At 35.4% G+C, this 19,711-nt stretch overlaps 1 protein-coding gene across 6 annotated transcripts in view; it reads left to right on the forward strand.

Moving 5' to 3' along the window:
- The window catches only part of LOC138331939 (unconventional myosin-XVIIIa-like), a 98,581-nt gene that overhangs the window by 43,518 nt on the left and 35,352 nt on the right, over window positions 1–19,711 (forward strand). For 3 of the 6 annotated variants that reach the window (XM_069279811.1, XM_069279815.1, XM_069279814.1), the window contains exons 2-14: window positions 8,808–9,005; window positions 10,082–10,258; window positions 10,704–10,914; window positions 11,229–11,371; window positions 11,810–11,910; window positions 12,488–12,548; window positions 12,802–12,946; window positions 13,118–13,259; window positions 13,592–13,711; window positions 13,925–14,117; window positions 14,410–14,496; window positions 15,992–16,135; window positions 18,514–18,655. In XM_069279811.1, the coding sequence (XP_069135912.1) occupies window positions 8,808–9,005; window positions 10,082–10,258; window positions 10,704–10,914; window positions 11,229–11,371; window positions 11,810–11,910; window positions 12,488–12,548; window positions 12,802–12,946; window positions 13,118–13,259; window positions 13,592–13,711; window positions 13,925–14,117; window positions 14,410–14,496; window positions 15,992–16,135; window positions 18,514–18,655 (1,864 nt within the window). Of the gene's footprint in view, window positions 1–1,119; window positions 1,314–8,807; window positions 9,006–10,081; window positions 10,259–10,703; window positions 10,915–11,228; window positions 11,372–11,809; window positions 11,911–12,487; window positions 12,549–12,801; window positions 12,947–13,117; window positions 13,260–13,591; window positions 13,712–13,924; window positions 14,118–14,409; window positions 14,497–15,248; window positions 15,261–15,991; window positions 16,136–18,513; window positions 18,656–19,711 lie in introns of those variants that run through there. The other 3 variants (XM_069279816.1, XM_069279812.1, XM_069279813.1) reach the window with 3 other exon arrangements.

The raw sequence follows: 19,711 nt of genomic DNA on the forward strand, positions 1-19,711 counted from the left end.
TATTTTTCTTAGGAAATGACATTCTTTATAGGGAAATATTTGTTCCTGGATGAAACAAGCCTGGTGTAAGGTCGTTTGGTTAAAAATAGATCACTTCTACATTACAGGCCTACCGGTAAAGTTTAGTTCTATGTAGGACAAGATAAGGCCTCCTCTGTGTTGTACAATGAGGTAGCTACCAGCTACTACACAGAATCCCCACTAAAATGGCCTTAGCTGTGTCTTACTGCCAATAACATGAAATGTGGCTACCAAGGTGATCTTCTTATACTGAAGATAGATTGTGTGGCCCCTACATGTTAACTTGGCACCTATATTATACCATAACATGTTGTGTGGCCCCTACATGTTAACTTGGCACCTATATTATACCATAACATGTTGTGTGGCCCCTACATGTTAACTTGGCACCTATATTATACCATAACATGTTGTGTGGCCCCTACATGTTAACTTGGCACCTATATTATACCATAACATGTTGTGTGGCCCCTACACATAACATGTTGTGTGGCCCCTACATGTTAACTTGGCACCTATATTATACCATAACATGTTGTGTGGCCCCTACATGTTAACTTGGCACCTATATTATACCATAACATGTTGTGTGGCCCCTACATGTTAACTTGGCACCTATATTATACCATAACATGTTGTGTGGCCCCTCCTAATGTTAACTTGGCACCTATATTATACATACATGTTTGTGGCCCCTACATGTTAACTTGGCACCTATATTATACCATAACATGTTGTGTGGCCCCTGCATGTTTATGTGGCACCTATATTATATGATAGCATGTTGTGTGGCCCCTGTATGTCGTGTGGCACCTACGACATATCTCTGTATGGTACGTTGTGTATGTGTGAAGATGGCCGATAGCCGTTCATTCATTGTTACCAAAAATTAAATCGCTGTTCAGGCTATTGTGTATCACATTGTTGTCACCCGGAGATTGAGAGACAATCCGTGCAAAACATTTGGCAGAAATTCCATAGTTATGTCTGCCTGTGTTAACATATAATTGTAGTTGTTTGTCCCGTACGGAGACGTGTCGAGTGCACACCAATAATACACTGGTAAAAAGTGCTTGTTCAGTAAATGGCCATTAACGGATTACGACCAGATAATCCTCAATGTCCAGTGTAGAAGGCCCATTGTACTGGTGCCTAACCAGTAATTGGACGTTATAATTAGTGTAATTGTTGTATTTGGATTAGACTTTGGATTATCGGCTCCGGACATGTCACATGGACATACCCAGCGCCAACATCGGCCAATCAAACACATTTCATTCCGTAAGAACCAGGTAGGTTCTATCAAAATTACACCTGTATAAAATCAGGTATGTTCTTAATCACACCTGTACCGTTCTGACCAAAGTTTACCTGTCTAGGTTTTAATGATAAAAACCAGGTTGGTTCCAAATCCAGTTACACCTGTATGTTACTGAGTATAACTCTACCTACAGTCAATTATAATCATTTCACACCTGATGTGCACAGGTAAATTTCGAATCAAATTTCACCTGTACCCGCAATAATAGGTAAACTTAACAACCAAATTGGATGTAGTCATGTTCAAAATTGGACTAGTTTTGAAAAAGAAAATCTTAATTTGAATTTATTTGTAAAGAAATACATCAAGTATTGTCATTACATAGACTTTAAGTAAAGGTCAAAGCTCCAATGTGCTGTCCTCCCAGGTATGAAATATTACAGGTAATTTGTTATTACACTACAGATGAGAGTCTATAGCCGTGAAATCAAAAGTCAGCAACTTTTCTGAGCCCCTGATAAATAACATTAGATATTTTAATACAGCAAGGTTTGACTAATTGTGCCGATTGTACATGTATGACCATTCTACAACGTTATATTTACTCAAGGAAGGCAATCTGCCAAAGCGATGTGGTTTACACAGGTATACAGGGATATTTTGAATTGTCGGTTGTAGGATATTCAACCATGAGAGTCGCTTTAAGTATATCATATATTACCAGAATAAGGTTTTACTATGCTGTGGTATGAGCTAAAGTATTCCACGCGGAATCTCTTAAGTCCCGGATCACCAACACATATTTTACTGAATCGCGGTGTCAGGCTATCCTAAATCTGGAATTCAGTACACAAATCAACTCTTTTGAGATAGATATGATTATACAAAGACATATAAGTCAGCCCAGACAAATGGTTGTGAATCTGATATATCAGTATTAGTGGTTAGATCGGTGATACAATGTATCGAGCCAAGCCTATATACAGTAGCCCCCGGATATGTCAGGTCGAAGGTGGCACCATACATAGGGGTTCTTAAGTACACATTGAATTCTTTCTTCACAGAAGTAGGTTAAAATCAATATTTGTTTTAAATAAATGGATTTTCTGTGCAAGTTGGACAACATTCTTCAAATGTTTTGTATCACAACCTGTTCTCAGTTGATTTATACTCCAGATTTGAACTAGGGTCATACCATTACACACAAAAATTTGTCTAAGGTCCTACTTTCACTTTACATGCATGATATATTATAGTAGTATGATTTATGATGGTAGAGGTTAATATCTCTACTTTCACTTTACTTGTACATGACACAAATTATTAAAAAATTAGAATTATCTATATTTATAAAAGAAATCAAAATATAGCCAACCCACATAATCATAAATGGTTTAAACTGTTGTAATTATTCTAAAAGTTATGAGAATAAAAAGAAATGCTTGCATGGCTAAATAACCAGGAACTGACTGGATAGTTTTAAGACAAGGAAGGCAATATACCAAACTGTATTGGACCACTTTATATGATTCAACACTGATAATGAATCAATGTGTATTCTAAAATACATCAATTAATCAAAGCCATGAATTAGTAATTTAATGTTATATAACATGCACTTTCTTGAGTGACATTTTTTGCTCCATGTAGATTCTCAACCTGTTTATAATAGTATGTACTATAATTGTATATCTTGTGTATGAGGTGAATGCATCCTGTTACATTGTTACCTGTAGGCTGTATAATCTGACTAGTTAATGCAATACCTGACATGTCACCTGTGCACCTGTCTGCATCACTATAAATAGATCTGACATGTAGGTATGAAATGTATACCTGTATACATTAAATAGAATATGTCCTTATCATTCAACTGAAATCTGGGTGAACGTATAGTGTTTAAGCAGAGGACTAAGATAGACTATGCTTGATGTCCAATCCTATTGCATTTTAACACTTCTTGTCAATAAGAATTTGGAAATTGAAATAATTTGAGTGATAGTTGTACCAGAAAGCTCAGTAATACTTATATTGACTCAGTGAGCCAGTGACCATTTTTCCTGTCCTAAATCTAAATGACCACAGCAGGATTAGATGTTAAATAAGAGGAAAATCAGACTCAAATTAAGTAACGTCTAATTTTACATCAAGTTTTCCTTATAAAAGGGTTTCCCCCAAGTTACTTTGATGATTTTATTCAAAAGGTGTAATACTTATATCAGATAATCTGACTAAGTTTGTAAATAAACTCTGACCTGCAGGCTTAAGTATATTGTCCACAGAAATACTTAATTGGTAGGTTTATTGGTAGTATAGACATTGGTCCTTAAACAGGGGAAACTTATCTGATCTGATGGTAGATACAGTAGGGCAGATTTGACCAGTAGTTTATATAAATATAAACAATAAAAGAAGGAGAGAGAAATGGTGGATGTGTATTGGTGTCTACCTGAGTGAATTAAGTCATTTATAGCCTGGAGATGACCACTGTCCAGTGACTGGCCTGATAGGGACTATAATGACCAATCCATCAACAGGTGTGTCCACCTGTCTGACCCTATCTGGTCAGTTATCAGCCTTAACATTAATTGGGTCAAAACGGTCATTTCCTGCCTCATGTTCTTCAGATTATCCAAGAACGTCAAATAAAAACTTGACCAGTATATTCGGATATATTGAAAAAATGATGTCCATTCATGGATGATTGGCTCTAACATTTGACAGCTTAGCTTCAAATAATGTTTACCTGTCCTTCTAGATACATTCACTGTTGATTAAAAGTGTCCAACATTTTACCGAAAACCTTCCACCTAGAGACTTTGATGAATTTACATTGATCGCAAAAACAAATCGCATGCAAAAGAAATTTGGATTACAGTATTTTACCTATAAGAAATAATTGCGAATTTTATCAATGCATTCATGCAATATGTCCTATCTGAGACTCAAACTTACAATCTAAGGCACCTAATCACTATAAGTTTGTGGCTCGTACTTATTATCCAGACATCTCATTTGTAGAAGTAGATCTCAGTTTTCTGTGGGTTTGGTATTTATGTTGTGTGTATTACTTACAGTAGGGGTATTAAGACTTTCGGGGTGACTCTTCATTTCTTTATGTACTACTATAAAGGAGAAAGATGTTATCATACTTTTCTCTCAATGATTTATAGATAGCTGTTTATTTTTGTGGTAAATCACCACAATCTCTGATGGCAGGTATTATGTATACAGTTTTCTACCATATCGATATACTGTGTAAACTGAAGTGTGTAACGTCATTTAGGAGCTAGATTGACAAACAATAGCTATTACTATCAAAATAGCGTTGTGCAAGTGATAAAAAGATGCCACTATCAAAATAGTTGTTGTGCTCTTGAGAGTAATAAAAAGATGCCACTATCAAAATAGTATTGTGCTCTTGAGGGTAATAAAAAGATACCACTATCAAAATAGTATAGTGCTCTTGAAAGTGATAAAAAAGATGCCACTATCAAAATAGTATTGTGCTCTTGAGGGTAATAAAAAGATGCCACTATCAAAATAGTATTGTGCTCTTGAGAGTGATAAAAAGATGCCACTATCAAAATAGTATTGTGCTCTTGAGAGTGATAAAAAGAGGCCACTATCAAAATAGTATTGTGCTCTTGAGGGTAATAAAAAGATGCCACTATCAAAATAGTATTGTGCTCTTGAAAGTGATAAAAAATGCCACTATCAAAATAGTATTGTGCTCTTGAGGGTAATAAAAAGATGCCACTATCAAAATAGTATTGTGCTCTTGAGAGTGATAAAAAATGCCACTATCAAAATAGTATTGTGCTCTTGAGGGTAATAAAAAGATGCCACTATCAAAATAGTATTGTGCTCTTGAGAGTGATAAAAAGATGCCACTATCAAAATAGTATTGTGCTCTTGAAAGTGATAAAAAGATGCCACTATCAAAATAATGTTGTGATCTTGAGAGTGATAAATTGATGCAACTGGCAAAAAATGTATCTTTGCAGGTAATAAAAACATAGACTTAGCTCTTCAGTTATGAATTTAAATCTGAGCTGTTTATAGTATTTAAAATACAAACAAACATTGTACAGGGTTTGAAAATAACAAGATTACATCTCAGCTACATTATTTGGCTTGAAAGTGAAATCTGCAGAGTAATTTCGACAATAAGATTAGTGTCAATACTTTCTGCCTGACATTTATTGTAAGGTATAGGTCTGTATGACATTGTGTGTCAGATATACCTTAAACTGGTGAACCTCAACAGGTTGACGAGAGTTCTATGTAAATCAGCTATTGAAAGGTGTTTTGTGATCTTATGTACAATGTTCTCGCTTCAAGAAATTCACTTTTCATTCAGACGGAAAAGTTTAGATTGTGATAACCACGGTGAGATATTTTAACTACGATGATATTTACTGATCGTAAAAGTATCACTACGGGGAGATATTTTAACTACGATGATATTTACTGATCTTAAAAATAAGATAAGTAAGATATTGATATGAATTATACATGACGAAGCTATTCATTGTTGCATATATAAACTACATTCATCACCTTTTAAAGGTTTTAATTTTCACCTTAGTGTGTAAGGTATACTTGGATGTCTATGTATCTTAGCTGAGTTGGTATCCATGTATCTTCTAACCCCACTGCCCTTTATTTACCTCTAAAAGACTTTGTTTACAATAATATCCATGTAACCTATGTTCCCATTGTCATTTACAGTAGTTGCATTTACGTCTACCTGTAAAATTCTCACCTGATCCCCATGGGATAAGTCCCATTAGTAACAATAGATATACACATTAACTCCTTAGTCGATCTGTACCTATTAATTGTATATAAACTGTTGATCACCGTGATAGGAATTGAATTAGGAAAGCCCTGAGGTATGTGTGGTATAACGAATACCTTCACTGCCTAACAATTGTAATATAGTTTGGTTATACCTGATCATACACAGGGATATAATATTACATTCTGCAGGAGCTGCCATTTAGGTCCAATGAGCCTTTACATATTGTGCACTGTTATTTCAAACATCAGCAGAAAGTTAGGCATTTTGTAGGAGCTGCCATTTAGGTTCAATAAGCATATTACATATAGTGCACTGTCATTTTACATATTGATAGAAAATAGACAATAAAACAATTGAATTAAAAAAAATCATCAAGGATTGGGAAATATTGCTATTCTTTTGGATGCTTTGAATCAAATTTAGCAACTCTTTAGTCACATTGTCCTATACCAGTGTTCCTCCTTTAAGATGTGGTTTCTAATGAGATATTTAGGAAATATCAAGGAAACATGTAGGTCTCAATTTGAGATTTTAAGACATTTCTGGTCAAAATGCCCTATAAAATCGTTGCTTAAAAGCGCCAGATAAAAATAGATAAAACTTTATAGCTTGAGCTGCACAGGTGTCAGACTTCTAAATTTACACGAGAAACCACTTGATATAAATGAGGGACTCTATCTCCTCTCATCTCAATTGAGTTGTCTTTTATCAAACATGTCAATTTCACCTGATAGCCGGACAGAGTAGCTATTTAATCCCTCCCACTACCCGTTCGCCATTCCAACCAGCAGGGGAGATAACTACGATTGTATAACCATGTATTAGATAGGTAGGCTGTTACTACAGGTATGATATAACGGTAACGAGAGGTAGGCAGGTAATTACAAGTGAGAGCCTGATAACCAGACCACTGTAACGGACCCAGGGTAAACAATCCAATACATACTTAGGTTGTGTTTAGTGAAGGGTAATGTGTATTGGCCTGCCAGGAACTCTGTCAGACGGTCTACAGATACCTATCCATACAAACCACCCACCAGGGATTGTACACAACCAAGGTACAACAGTCCCTTGGGGGCTTATTTTTGACAAGAAAAATAAGATCTTGCTCCAATTTCTCGAAACAATAATCATCAACTAAGTCAATTAAAATTTAAGTTTTCTCCTTACATAATTTAGTCAATTTTTTTTTATTTAATCCCGTTTTTGATGTAAGTTTGTTTTAAGAAGTCAGGGTTATATTAATTAGTAAATATTCCACAACTTAAGGAAAGTCATAAACGTTACCTGGTAATTCTCCATAAGAAAGCATAGCAATAGCTAAGGTTCAAGGTTCCTTAACTTCTGTGTGAATTAAGGAGATTCCTAAAGCTCAGAATCTTTGATAAAATTGATACGTGGTATATTTTCTGTAAAATAGTCTTTGACATCTGAAATTGTTGGATTACATAATGTTATGATTATTCAAGTTACTTTACAGCATATTGATTGAGGATTTGAGTGGTCGAAACAAGATATGATCAAATTTAAAAAAAATAATTTATCAAAATAAGGTAAGCTATTTGTTGTGTAATGGGTATATAATTTCCCTTGTAATTTACACTGTTTACTACTAACTTTAGATTTTATCCTTTTGGATATCAAAGTCCAGTAATATGGAACAATCAAACAACGTTTTAAATAGCTTTGCCAAAAACACATGATTGGTGAGATTATTACGTGACTTTAAAGCATTAAAGACCAGTTTTCGAAGTCATACAAAAGTAAAATTGTACAAAAGTGTTTGTTCTGTGCTGGGTTGGATTGTGAGTTGGGAAATATCCAAAATTGTAATGAACATCAATTACAACAGTGGATAAAGTTAAATTGTATTTATAGATCCAATGATATCCATCTTTCTGTAGAAATCCTGTGTTTAAACCCATTCACCCCTGAAAATGCATAATAGATTCTTCCAGTTCTAAGTCTGGAATAGTCCATTTTGGAATTTCAGGGAGGAATGAGTTTAAACTAAATACAGGTGTAGGTCACTTGAATATTTCTCACATGTACACACACAAGATCTCATGAGCTTATCAGATAAGTCATCAAATCACAGGTAATTATTTCCATTCTAAAATGTCATCAACTGTCATAAAAAAAAACTTAAAAAGTATGAGTTGAACAATTGTATCACATGATTTTAGTTAGGCACGAAGAATTTTAGTTTGGTATGAAATTTAATGATCAATCGGGTGGTGTAGTGGTTAAGTCGCTCGCCTTTCACCTAGTCGGCCAGGGTTCGATCTCCAGCATGGATGGGAAAAGGTTAGGGGTCACCTGCCCGATCACGTGGGTTTTCTCTTGTCAATCATGTTTCCTCCCACACTAAGATCCCTCGCGCGCTTACATCCGGGCCATCGAGAGTGATTTGCATAAGTTGTATAACTTGTTTCATAATCAATGTAAAATAAATTAAGATTTTAATTTTATATATTAATGATCAACAGTTTAAATCATTCCCCCCACAAATACACATTTAAACTCTTCTGATTCTAAGACTGGAACAGGTCATTTCTGAAATATTAGGGATACATTTGTTCTTTTCCAAATTCAGTGACAGGTTGCTGGTCAACTGTTTAAAATGAGTCCAGTAGTAGTAAAATTTATGTACAAATAAAAAAATGATTGAATTTTTTGTGTGTCCAAAATTATTCATTTCAACGCTTTGTTTTGCAGGCACGGTCAGAAACTGAGGTCCAGTCTGAGAAGGCATGGCTGGAGGCAGAGAAAGTATGGCTTGTCCACAAGGGAGGATTTGCCTCGGCCTGTGTACTACGCGCCAACGGCATGTCCACCCTCCCAGAGGGCAGAGTCCGAATCAAGTTAGATCATGGCGGAGACATCCTTGAAGTAGATGAGGATGATGTTGAAAAGGTTTGTCTACTGAATTCTCTTAATCAATTATATGTACTGTTTCTTTCACCCGAAGACCTAAAGTCACATATTGTATAACCGGTTATTTTCGCGGGTATGATCCTTTTTGCAATTTCACGGAACATTGCTATGATCGCGAAAATTTGATCAGCAAAATGATTGAGTCTTATACACCTTCAAAGCCACATCAAACCACTTAAATTTAATATGATTATTATCTTTTGATAAATCACGAAAAAATTGCACTGCGTAAATATTTGGCTATATAGTTAATTGTACATTCCCCAATTACTCTTGTCCATGCTGTAACTTTTAGATTGTTATACCCCTACCATGAAATGGAGAGTGAGTGTTCCCACCTATTACCACTAGGCAGCAAGCTCTTGTGTTTCGGGTTCGAATCTCATGTAGGACAGTTGCAAGTTACTGATTTTAGGTCAATGTTTTTTTTCTTTAGGTACTCTGGGTTTTTTTTCCATTTCCTTAACACAACATATCTTTGAATGACTTTGGCTGTTCATAATATGTAAGACAAACAAATAGGATACAATCATTTAAGTTTACAAAACACTTTGTACTGCCAGGGAGAGTAAGACGATAGAAGATATGGTATTAATATTGACTACTTACCTATCTATATTGATGTATATCTCCGAAGTGTGTTTTATTCGTATCTATAATCAACCTATAACTTACCAAGTCAGCAACTTGTCAAATAGATGGCTGAAACTATCACCCCAATGGTCAGTTGTCTTGACCATCCCCTTGACCTTATGACAGTGATGGTATTTACCTGTCTGTGTCAATCAATACACACCTGTATCAATCACCTGGTCAATGTTAACGAGGTTTGAGTCATCTATAACATATTCACATGCAATACCGAGAATTGTTGTCAATTAAGATTTAAAAACTGTTACCAGAGTTACACAATATTGTGTACAGATGGAATGGAAGTTAGTTATCATGTTGGACTTTCGTACATTAATCTGAGAATTCAAATTCTTGATATTTTTACTTTAATTTTGCTGATGCTTATTGATTTATGCATTGTGACCTGTCCTTGACCATTTCAGGCAAACCCCCCACAATTTGACCGAGCTGAGGACCTTGCTTCTTTACGGTACCTGAACGAGTCCAGTGCTCTACACTCCTTCCGTCAGCGGTATGGAGGAAACCTTATCCATACGTACGCCGGTCAGTGTATGATAGTAGTGAACCCCATGCATCCTATGGCCATCTACTCTGAGAAGGTGAGTGAGAGGTTCTGGCGTACAACTATCCCTCTGTAAATGATGAAAGAATATTGCTTACTTTATAGACTAAAAACTAACAGCACTTCAAAAATATTAAGAGCTATGAATTGAAAGCAAAAAATTTTTTTTTAGAAAACAAAAGTGAAGTACTGTAAGCAACTTTCTTTCATGACTACTAAATTTTGTGATTTCCATTTCAAAACAAATTCGCATGATTAACATTCACAGATTTAAGAAAAAAAAAGCTAATGAATGGAGATTGCTATCAATTTAAAAGTTGATGGTGTTCATTCCTGGAAATAAACTTTTGCGAATCTGCTTGAATCGCGAATTTCAAAAAATAATGTTGGTTTACAGTATATTTTGTTGAATTTGTTTATCTTTGTTAACAGGTAATTTAAGGTACACTGTGGCTATAATTATCATTTGTTCTCGTTAACAGGTAATACAAGTATTCCGTGGCTGTAAACAAGAAGATATGCCTCCCCATATCTACGCCACGGGACAAATCGCTTACCGTGAGATGTTGAACTCTCGTAACGACCAGTCGATTGTGTTCATGGGACGAAGTGGTAGTGGTAAAACCACCAATGGTAGACACGTGCTTCACTACTTAGTGGCCTCCGCGGGCAGTGTCAATAATATTCTCACAGGTAAGGGATAGGCAAAGGGAGCTAACTCATTGGATACTAAAATTTACAAACATAGGCAAGATAGTCAATGTTTGATCTTCATCTAAAGTGATTTTGGCCTATATATATATTGAGCATCAAGCCAATTTATTTATTTACATGTAAACTGCAGCCAAATCTGTTTATGATGGCCACCTAATCGACATAGAAAATAAGGTCTTTATAGCCAAATGACCACTTATAGCACAATGGCCACAGGGCCAAGTTAAGAGATGAGTATAATATGTGTAAATTGTTTCATAAAAAAAATCACATTATGCTTTCTTTGTTGCCAGTGGATAAATTACATGCTGTGTCCACCCTGCTGGAAGCCTTCGGTAACAGTAGGACCATACTTAACACTAATGCCAGTCGGTTTGCCCAGCTGACCACTCTAGACTTTGACCATTCCGGCCAGATCACCTCAGGTTCTGTACAGGTGAGGGTAGATTTCAAACTTAATATTATATTGTTATACTGTATAACGTTGTATGGTTTCTTATTTTTTATATAAAGAATTATGTTTTCATTTTATCTAGCTTCAAAGTAAGGTTTGATTCAACATTGTGAGCAAGCTTTTGCTTCTATTATTTAAGTAAAAAAAAAAATCAAAATAAAAACTCAGAGCCGAACTCTTCTACTTTTAGAATATAACTTCTGTTCACTGGATTTGTAGCTCTTCTGCTTCTGGAAACTCTTCCGTCTATAGGCTGGAAAATCTTCTGAGAAGACTTCTGTTATTAGTAGAGCGCAAATCGTGTTGAGCTCAGAACTCAAGAAAATACATCAACAACATTTTGACATAATTGAGAACAGCACAATCTAGGCACTTTTGATGATATTTTAGGGTTCTTATTGATCTTGGTTTTATTTTCAGATATTTTTGTTTGAGAAGACGCGGGTTGTACGTCGTCCTGAGGGAGAGCCCAGTTTCCATGTGTTCTACCAGATGTTGGCAGGGATAGACTCCACACTGAGGTAAAGACATCACAAGGATACGGTTTATGCAAAATTAAAAACTATAAATGTTTTAAGCTGTCTACTCAAAGACAGGACAGGCTTAAGAAATCACTCCAACACTTGCATTGGTTAAGGTTTTAGAACAAGTGTTCAATTGATGTTATTGGAACCAACTCATTTCTGCAGCAATCTAGTGTTTAGGTTTTGGCAATCATTGTTAGGGAGAAAATGAAGGGCTTTGAGAATTTTTAAGAGGCCTAATCAACCAAAATGTACATGGTGTTCGAGTAGATGTTAGAAAAGGTTGTTAGAAGTGAGCTTTGCTGAACTCATGCAGCTCTTATAGTAGTAAAAAAGAAAAAGTTAGGCTGAAAAATCATTTAAAAAAAACTGGTATTCATGACAGTGACATTTTAGTGTTTTACCAAACTTTGACAAAATCCGTCAAAACAAAAACAAAAATCTTAGGTATGTTTAAAAGAATTGTGCAGTAAATATAACATGACATGCCCTATATTTCTACGAATTTCTAAATTCAACCGAGTTGTATAGGATTAAGGGGAGATAAGTCTAAATTGTCTGTTTTACTTTACAGGAATGAGCTTCATTTGAACTCCCTAAATGAACCCAACCTGTTCATGACACCATTACAGAGGGTAAATTAAAATATATATATATTGAATTCAAAATTCAATTTTTACTATTTTAATCTTGTTTCAAGATACTAAATATATCATTAGTATACTTTCTACTAATGTAAGTATTCACAGAAACTATTTGTGTTAGGGTCTATTGCATATTTACATAGATTTAACAAAAGTCTGAAAGTTTGAATAGAGGTTTAAGTAAACTGTATGTTACAACTATGAAATGAAATTGTGAATATATTAGAAATATGTTGTAAAACAGTCTGAGGACCGACAGCGGGCGTCAAGTGCGTGGGCTAAGATCTACAACGCCATGGACCTAGTTGGTATCAGTGATGAGGAGAGGAAGGCCCTATGTTTTGTACTGGCCGCTATATACCATCTGGGTGTAGCAGGGGCAGTGAGGGGTATGTCTACATTTTATACATACAAAGTATTTTTGTGGGGAAAAACCTTTCATGTGATCAGTACTATAAATTTTTACATACACATTATTTAGCTTTGCTTTGATAAAGCATTGCTTACATGTACAAGACTATTTTTGTCATCGGTCATGTCAGTGTCACGTTTTGTTTTAGGCCAGAACAACAAACCTCAATTTGCCCGACCAGCCGCTGCCCAGAAGGCAGCTTCATTGCTAGGGTTACCAGTAGAGGAGCTATCTAGACAAATCTTTGCCAGCGCTGGATCTGGGACGCTGACACGAAACTCTTCTGTAAGGTAGGTCAATATTATCTTCATTTTGTGAATGATGAACTTCTCTTAACTTAAAGTAATAATTTTGAAGTGTGAGGATAAGTTAATATCAAGGTGACATATAGATCACAATGTTAAACAGTGGACAAGGCTATGAAGTCGTTGTGTTATAAGTGATTCAAGAGATTCAAAATATAAGGTCAAGGTCAAATTTTCAAAGAAAGGTCAAACTTTCAATTTTTAGGTTCAATAAGATCATCAAACAAATTCATATGAGCTTATAGTGAACTATATGAGTATTAAGAAGATTCTATTGCAATTTACTATGATCACACTGATCTTTATAAACTTTACAGAAACAGTCCAGCAGACAAAGGAGCCAGCGAGGCCCACCAGAGTGCTATGGACTCCCTCGAAGGCTTTGTCATCGGTCTATACTCGGATGTGTTCAACGCACTTGTGTCTCTAATAAATAGGTAGGTCTTTGTGTCTCTTATAAATAGGTAGGTCTTTGTGTCTCTTATAAATAGGTAGGTCTTCGTGTCTCTTATAAATAGGTAGGTCTTTGTGTCTCTTATAAATAGGTAGGTCTTTGTATCTCTTATAAATAGGTAGGTCTTTGGGTAAGATTTTGTTCCTTTATAGCTTAATGTCATATCTTGATTACCTGTATATGTGTTTGTCACCAGATCTCTGTCGTCGACGTATCGGACGACGGCGTCCATTACTTTGGTGGACACGCCTGGGTTCCAGAATCCCACCACGTGTGGGCGTCAGTCTGGGGCTACTTTTGAAGATCTCTGTCACAATTATACACAAGAACGACTTCAGCTGCTGTTCCATGATCTCACCTTTACAATACAGCAGGACCGGTATAGTCAGGTAAGACAGGTGTAAGTTAGGCAATCTGGTACGGATAAGACAGGGGTAAGTTAGGCAATCTGGTACAGGTAAGACAGGTGTTAATTAGGTAATATAGTACAGGTAAGACAGGTGTAAAAGGTGATCTTGTACAGGTAAGACATGTGTTTTTTTAGGTAATCTAGTATAGATGCCTGATTTTCACATTATTCTAACACTATCTTGTAGATTGCTAGAATTTACCTATTGTTTGAACATATGGTTTATCTTGTAGTTTCAATAAATGTTTCTTTATCTATTTTTTTAACTACAGGAAAACATTGACTGTGATTTTGAGTTTGTGACAACCAGTCCTGCAGCCATGGTATCCCTCATAGATAAACAGGCCCAACAGTTACTGGTGAGTACACCTACATGGAAGGGGAATGGGAAGGAGGGAATGGGGGTGTAGATCTGACAGATTGTTAGCTACTGAGAAAGTGGAGGTCAGCAAGATAAATTTGTTTTTCTTTGACATAAAGTTTGTAAAATATGAACTTTTGATATATATCATATTATATGCATATAATTTCCCAGCTATATCATAGTCACTTCATCAACACTGTAGACTCTATCCTATAATTTTACTTGATACTTTAGTTGGATATTTCCATGGTAACAACTATATATTACCTTAGTATTTGTGATTCCATGGTAAAAGTTATGTGATTGCTTTTATATTGGCATTTCAGACGTTGTTCTGTTAGTGAATATTTACTCTTGACTTGTACCTATGGAAACTTATATAGATAGTTTACTCCATAAATGTCCTGTTGTCACGGAAACTGATGTGATTGTTTACATATGTAGATCATTTGTTGCCAGGGATATAAAAGTTCACTTATGAACATTTTTAATCATTTTCTATCTGCTTTAATTACTTGATATTTCTTTCTGTAGATGTTGTCTGCTTTAAACCTTGTCATCAAAACACTATACTCTTTCATGCAATTGTGTGGTCACTACCTTTTAAAACTGTATTTATGTAGAAGATTGGGGTAATATAACATATTCAGACGCGTTTTAGAGTGAATCTAGGACAGAGTCCATTTCTAGACATTTTTTTGTTGTTAAAAATTTTAATTACATCAATGCTTTATGAAAACTTTTCAGAAAGCGAATTGGGTATACATTTTTTATTGATAACTTTGCTTTGCTGGAAATGATTTCTTTTTCATACTTTATAAACATGCAAGACAGCAAGCTTTTCTTTTTAAATCTTGTTTCGACGATTTACAATGATATGCAGATTCTTGTAACTGATATATATTCTATTATAACAAGATATAATTCTCTCCATATTATGAAATTCTTTTAATTAAATTATTATCTTAACATCTAACTCACTCCATGTAATTTACAGTACCCTTTGAGAAAACATAAATCTGTATATATATGTATACATGACTTGCTTTAATGTGCCTGCCACTCAACAATTAATTCTTAGTTATCTCCCCTTGCAAATAACAGGAAAAATCAAGCGGGAAATAGAATTATGTCAAAGAAAGCAGGTTAATTGACTTGAGGTGTAAAATCAAATTAGAGACAATGAAGGAAAATTTGATGCTTGAATTTTCATTCACCTGATGTTAAATTTTTTAATGCTATGAACTCTTTTAGTCTTTAGCTACCGGTATAAACCAAATGGAGAGAGTTAGACACTTTAGATATGCTGTGGTTTAAATCTATGTGAGCAAAAGTTATAATAATAAAATGTTCCAAAATGTTTGTATCTATTAACTTTCTATGTCCTTATTTATGATTGAACATTTTTGTATCGGTATACTACAAGTTAGAGCTTGTGTAAATTTTTGAGACACATTTTGTATCTGTACTTCTTTGTATTTGTCCTAAAGCCACGTCCCAGTGCCACTAAGCACCACAGTGGTACCGGCCATCACCACCACCACCACCACGGTGGCACCACACATCATAGTGGTGGCCATCACGGTGGCACCGACGTCAGTAAAGCTGAGCACGCTCACTCAGCCACGGACGAGGTATCCATGGTGATTTCTTGGTTAAGGTTTTTGATTTGCTTTGTAGTTGTGTTGTTGTAGCCCTGTCCAGTTTGTCAAAATGGTATTTTTAAGTTTTTTACTATTTTCCTATTTTTAACCATAAGAATTTAAAATTTTGTCTTTGGCCATTATTATGTTGGAAATGCTTCTTTATAACTGGATGTTTTAACTACTATCACTCTCTGTCCAGCCTTGCTATTTAAAACAATCCATTTATGCTTAGAAATTATTTTGGTGCAAAATTTTATGATATACTAGCAAGCATAAATATATCATATCTTTTATGATTATTCCTTCTTAACATGAAAAATTGATTCATGCAATTCTCAGAGGAAAATGATAGATTTGTATTATTCTGTATATTGCTTATTGTAACGTAGATTTACATGATCTTTTTGGAAATATTTTTGTTACATTAATTATATCTGCGAGTAAGGTCAGAAATTTGTGAGAAAATGATGTGATTTTAACACACAAGCAAATGAAAAACTCAGACAATAGATAACTTTGCATTATTATTATCAAACGATGCAAATGTACATGGCTGCTAACACAACTGTTCAGAAATCACTGGCAATCCTGATTCATTCTATGCAATCTTCATACAAAGATCTATCAATAGTTTGCTTTTCCTACTGATTTGATGTCTTTCCTACTCACAAGAACAGAAAATATTAGGTTTCAGTTTAGTTAAAGCTTTTAAAGCTTCAAATAAGAAATTAAAAATGAAGTAAATGTGTGGAATAAAATGAGTCAGGATTCTGGAAATGGCACAGATTTAAAGCCAAGGATATTAACATCAGGATACGTTTAAATATGGATGTCATGTGTCTTTGGGGGGAGGTGTGGAAAGTCATTTTATCTCCCAGTCCACATTGGTTTCCACCATTAGTTGTAGCTTCACCTCAGTGTGTTTTCTCAGAGTAATCAATTAGCATGTTTTAACGATTCTTTACAACACTCAAAACTAGATTTTTTTCTTTCAAATTTTCACCCAAAACTTTTTGACACTTTTCACACTTCACCAGTTGCTGCTTTATATAAAATGGAAAAACTCGGAAGGTGACCTAAAACTAAGGTTATAGCTTTGATGCGGTTTCCATGGTGATGGTTAACTGTGTTTATAAGACTGTGTCCATTGTTTATGATGTTCCTGTTCATCCTTGGTGTATATTGAGTTTGTCCAGGCTTTTGGTGGCCAATTATTGTGGGTAGTGATTTGATCTGTGATGGAAATATCCTACGGTTATGGTCAAAAAGGAAAATTAGTAAATTTGAGTTTTGTTAATCCATATGGCATTGGATAGGTTAACAAATACTATAAGTAGACGAACAAAGGGACAATTAGGGTATTTGATGATTTTAAACTTGAGATGTTGTAACAGTACGTTTGTAAATTATGCTATAAACCAAATGGTTTTCTCGGTTTCATGCCCAACTTCATTTTCACGGTGATTCAGTTTCGCAATTAACTGGTAAAAGACTCTATTGTACTTGTAGCTACTTATATTTGCAAATTCTAATCACCTGCCAAATACGATAAGACAATATAAATATTGTTTGTACGAGGGGTTCTGAGTGTTTGTTGTGTCTTTTGTTTGATGTTGAAAAATGTGTGAATGATGCTGTTTTATTAAGAGGGTTGAGGATTGAGGGAGGGGTTTGAGGGTAGGGGGAGGGGTTTGAGTGTGTGTGTTGTGTTTTAATATTGTTTTCTATTAAAAGACTTTGAACAAAATGACCTAAAACTGATATTTTGCATGAAATTAATGGAGGATGTTGAGTTAGGGGGTAATTGTGTTGTAGAGTTGTTTTTGTCTTAAGACTTAAAGTGGTGTAATGAATAGAAGTGTAGTTGACATATATTGTTGTGTTGTCTCTCATCGACCTGTGTGTGGCAACATATATGAGCTGGATAAAGATGTAATTATACAGTGGAAGGAATACATGGATCTATCCGACTTTCTATCCCAGTGTGCTTCCTAGATCTATTTAGTAGAAATGGCTTTTGTTTGCTTTCCATTCTACGGCTAAATAACTTAGTGTTGGTATATTTCATTTGCTAGAAGAAATTTTCTGCATGGAAACTTTGAACTTCGATCTTTCTATATGCATAGTATATATATTTTTCAACGAATCCATATGTCATAAATATAAGAATGATTTAAAGTAGACTATTTATTTTGAATGGTTGTTGTTCCACTTTGTCATTTAGAATTTGTGTTGCCTTTTGTAACTTCACTTTCAATGTTTTCTTACATATTTCATACTGTACTTGAATTATTATTACTTTATAACAGAAATTGTAACTAATTTTGAGCTTGAATTACCTCCCTTTACTCCTCTTCCTGTTACAGCGAACATCCTCACAAGATCTTAAAGATGCTGACAAGAAAGGGTTACTATGGATACTCGATGAAGAAGCCATTTTCCCAGGGGCAACAGAAGATTCCTTTATGGACAGATTCTTCAAAAATCATGGCGAGCAAAAAGTCAGAAGTAAGAGATCCTTTTCTTTTTCTTTACAAAAGGTCTGCTCATCTGTATCAAATGTGACTTTTAGGATTAAATCTTGAAAGACCTACATATCTGCAGCTGAAGGCCTTATAAGGCTTGTTCTAAAGCAAAACAAAAATCAGTTGGTCTGGTGTACATAGATAAAATAATTATAGTATTAGTCAACTTTGGTATGGTGTCTCTAAAATAATGATTCCCTTTTGTTAATTGTTTAATGTATCAGTTATATTGATCAAATTTATTATTGTAATTTTAGTCTTTATATGCCAGGTCAGGTTTTTAGCTCACCTGGCCCGAAGGGCCGGTGAGCTTATGTCATGGCGCGGCGTCCGTCGTCCGTCTGTCCGTCAACATTTCCTTTAAATCGCTACTAGTCATAGAGTTCTGCATGGATTGTAACCAAATTTGGCCACAAACATCCTTGGGGGAGGGGGAACAGAACTTGTATAAATTTTGGCTCTGACCCCCCGGGGGCAGGAGATGCGGGGCCCAATAGGGGAAATAGAGGTAAATCCTTTAAATCGCTACTAGTCATAGAGTTCTGAATGGAATGTAACCAAATTTGGCCACAAACATCCTTGGGGGAAGGGGAACAGAACTTGTATAAATTTTGGCTCTGGTCCCCCAGGGGCAGGAGGGGCGGGGCCCAATAGGGGAAATAGAGGTAAATCCTTTAAATCGCTACTAGTCATAGAGTTCTGCATGGATTGTAACCAAATTCGGCCACAAACATCCTTGGGGGAAGGGGAACAGAACTTGTATAAATTTTGGCTCTGACCCCCCGGGGGCAGGAGGGGCGGGGCCCAATAGGGGTAATAGAGGTAAATCCTTTAAATCGCTACTTGTCATAGAGCTCTGAATGGAATGTAACCAAATTTGGCCACAAACATCCTTTGGGGAAAGGGAACAGAACTTGTATAAATTTTGGCTCTGGTCCCCCGGGGGCAGGAGGGGCGGGGCCCAATAGGGGAAATAGAGGTAAATCCTATAAATCGCTACTTGACCTAGAGTTCTGCATGGATTGTAACCAAATTTGGC

Source organism: Argopecten irradians, chromosome 9 (assembly GCF_041381155.1).
Source record: "Argopecten irradians isolate NY chromosome 9, Ai_NY, whole genome shotgun sequence".
NCBI classification, from domain to species: domain Eukaryota; kingdom Metazoa; phylum Mollusca; class Bivalvia; order Pectinida; family Pectinidae; genus Argopecten; species Argopecten irradians.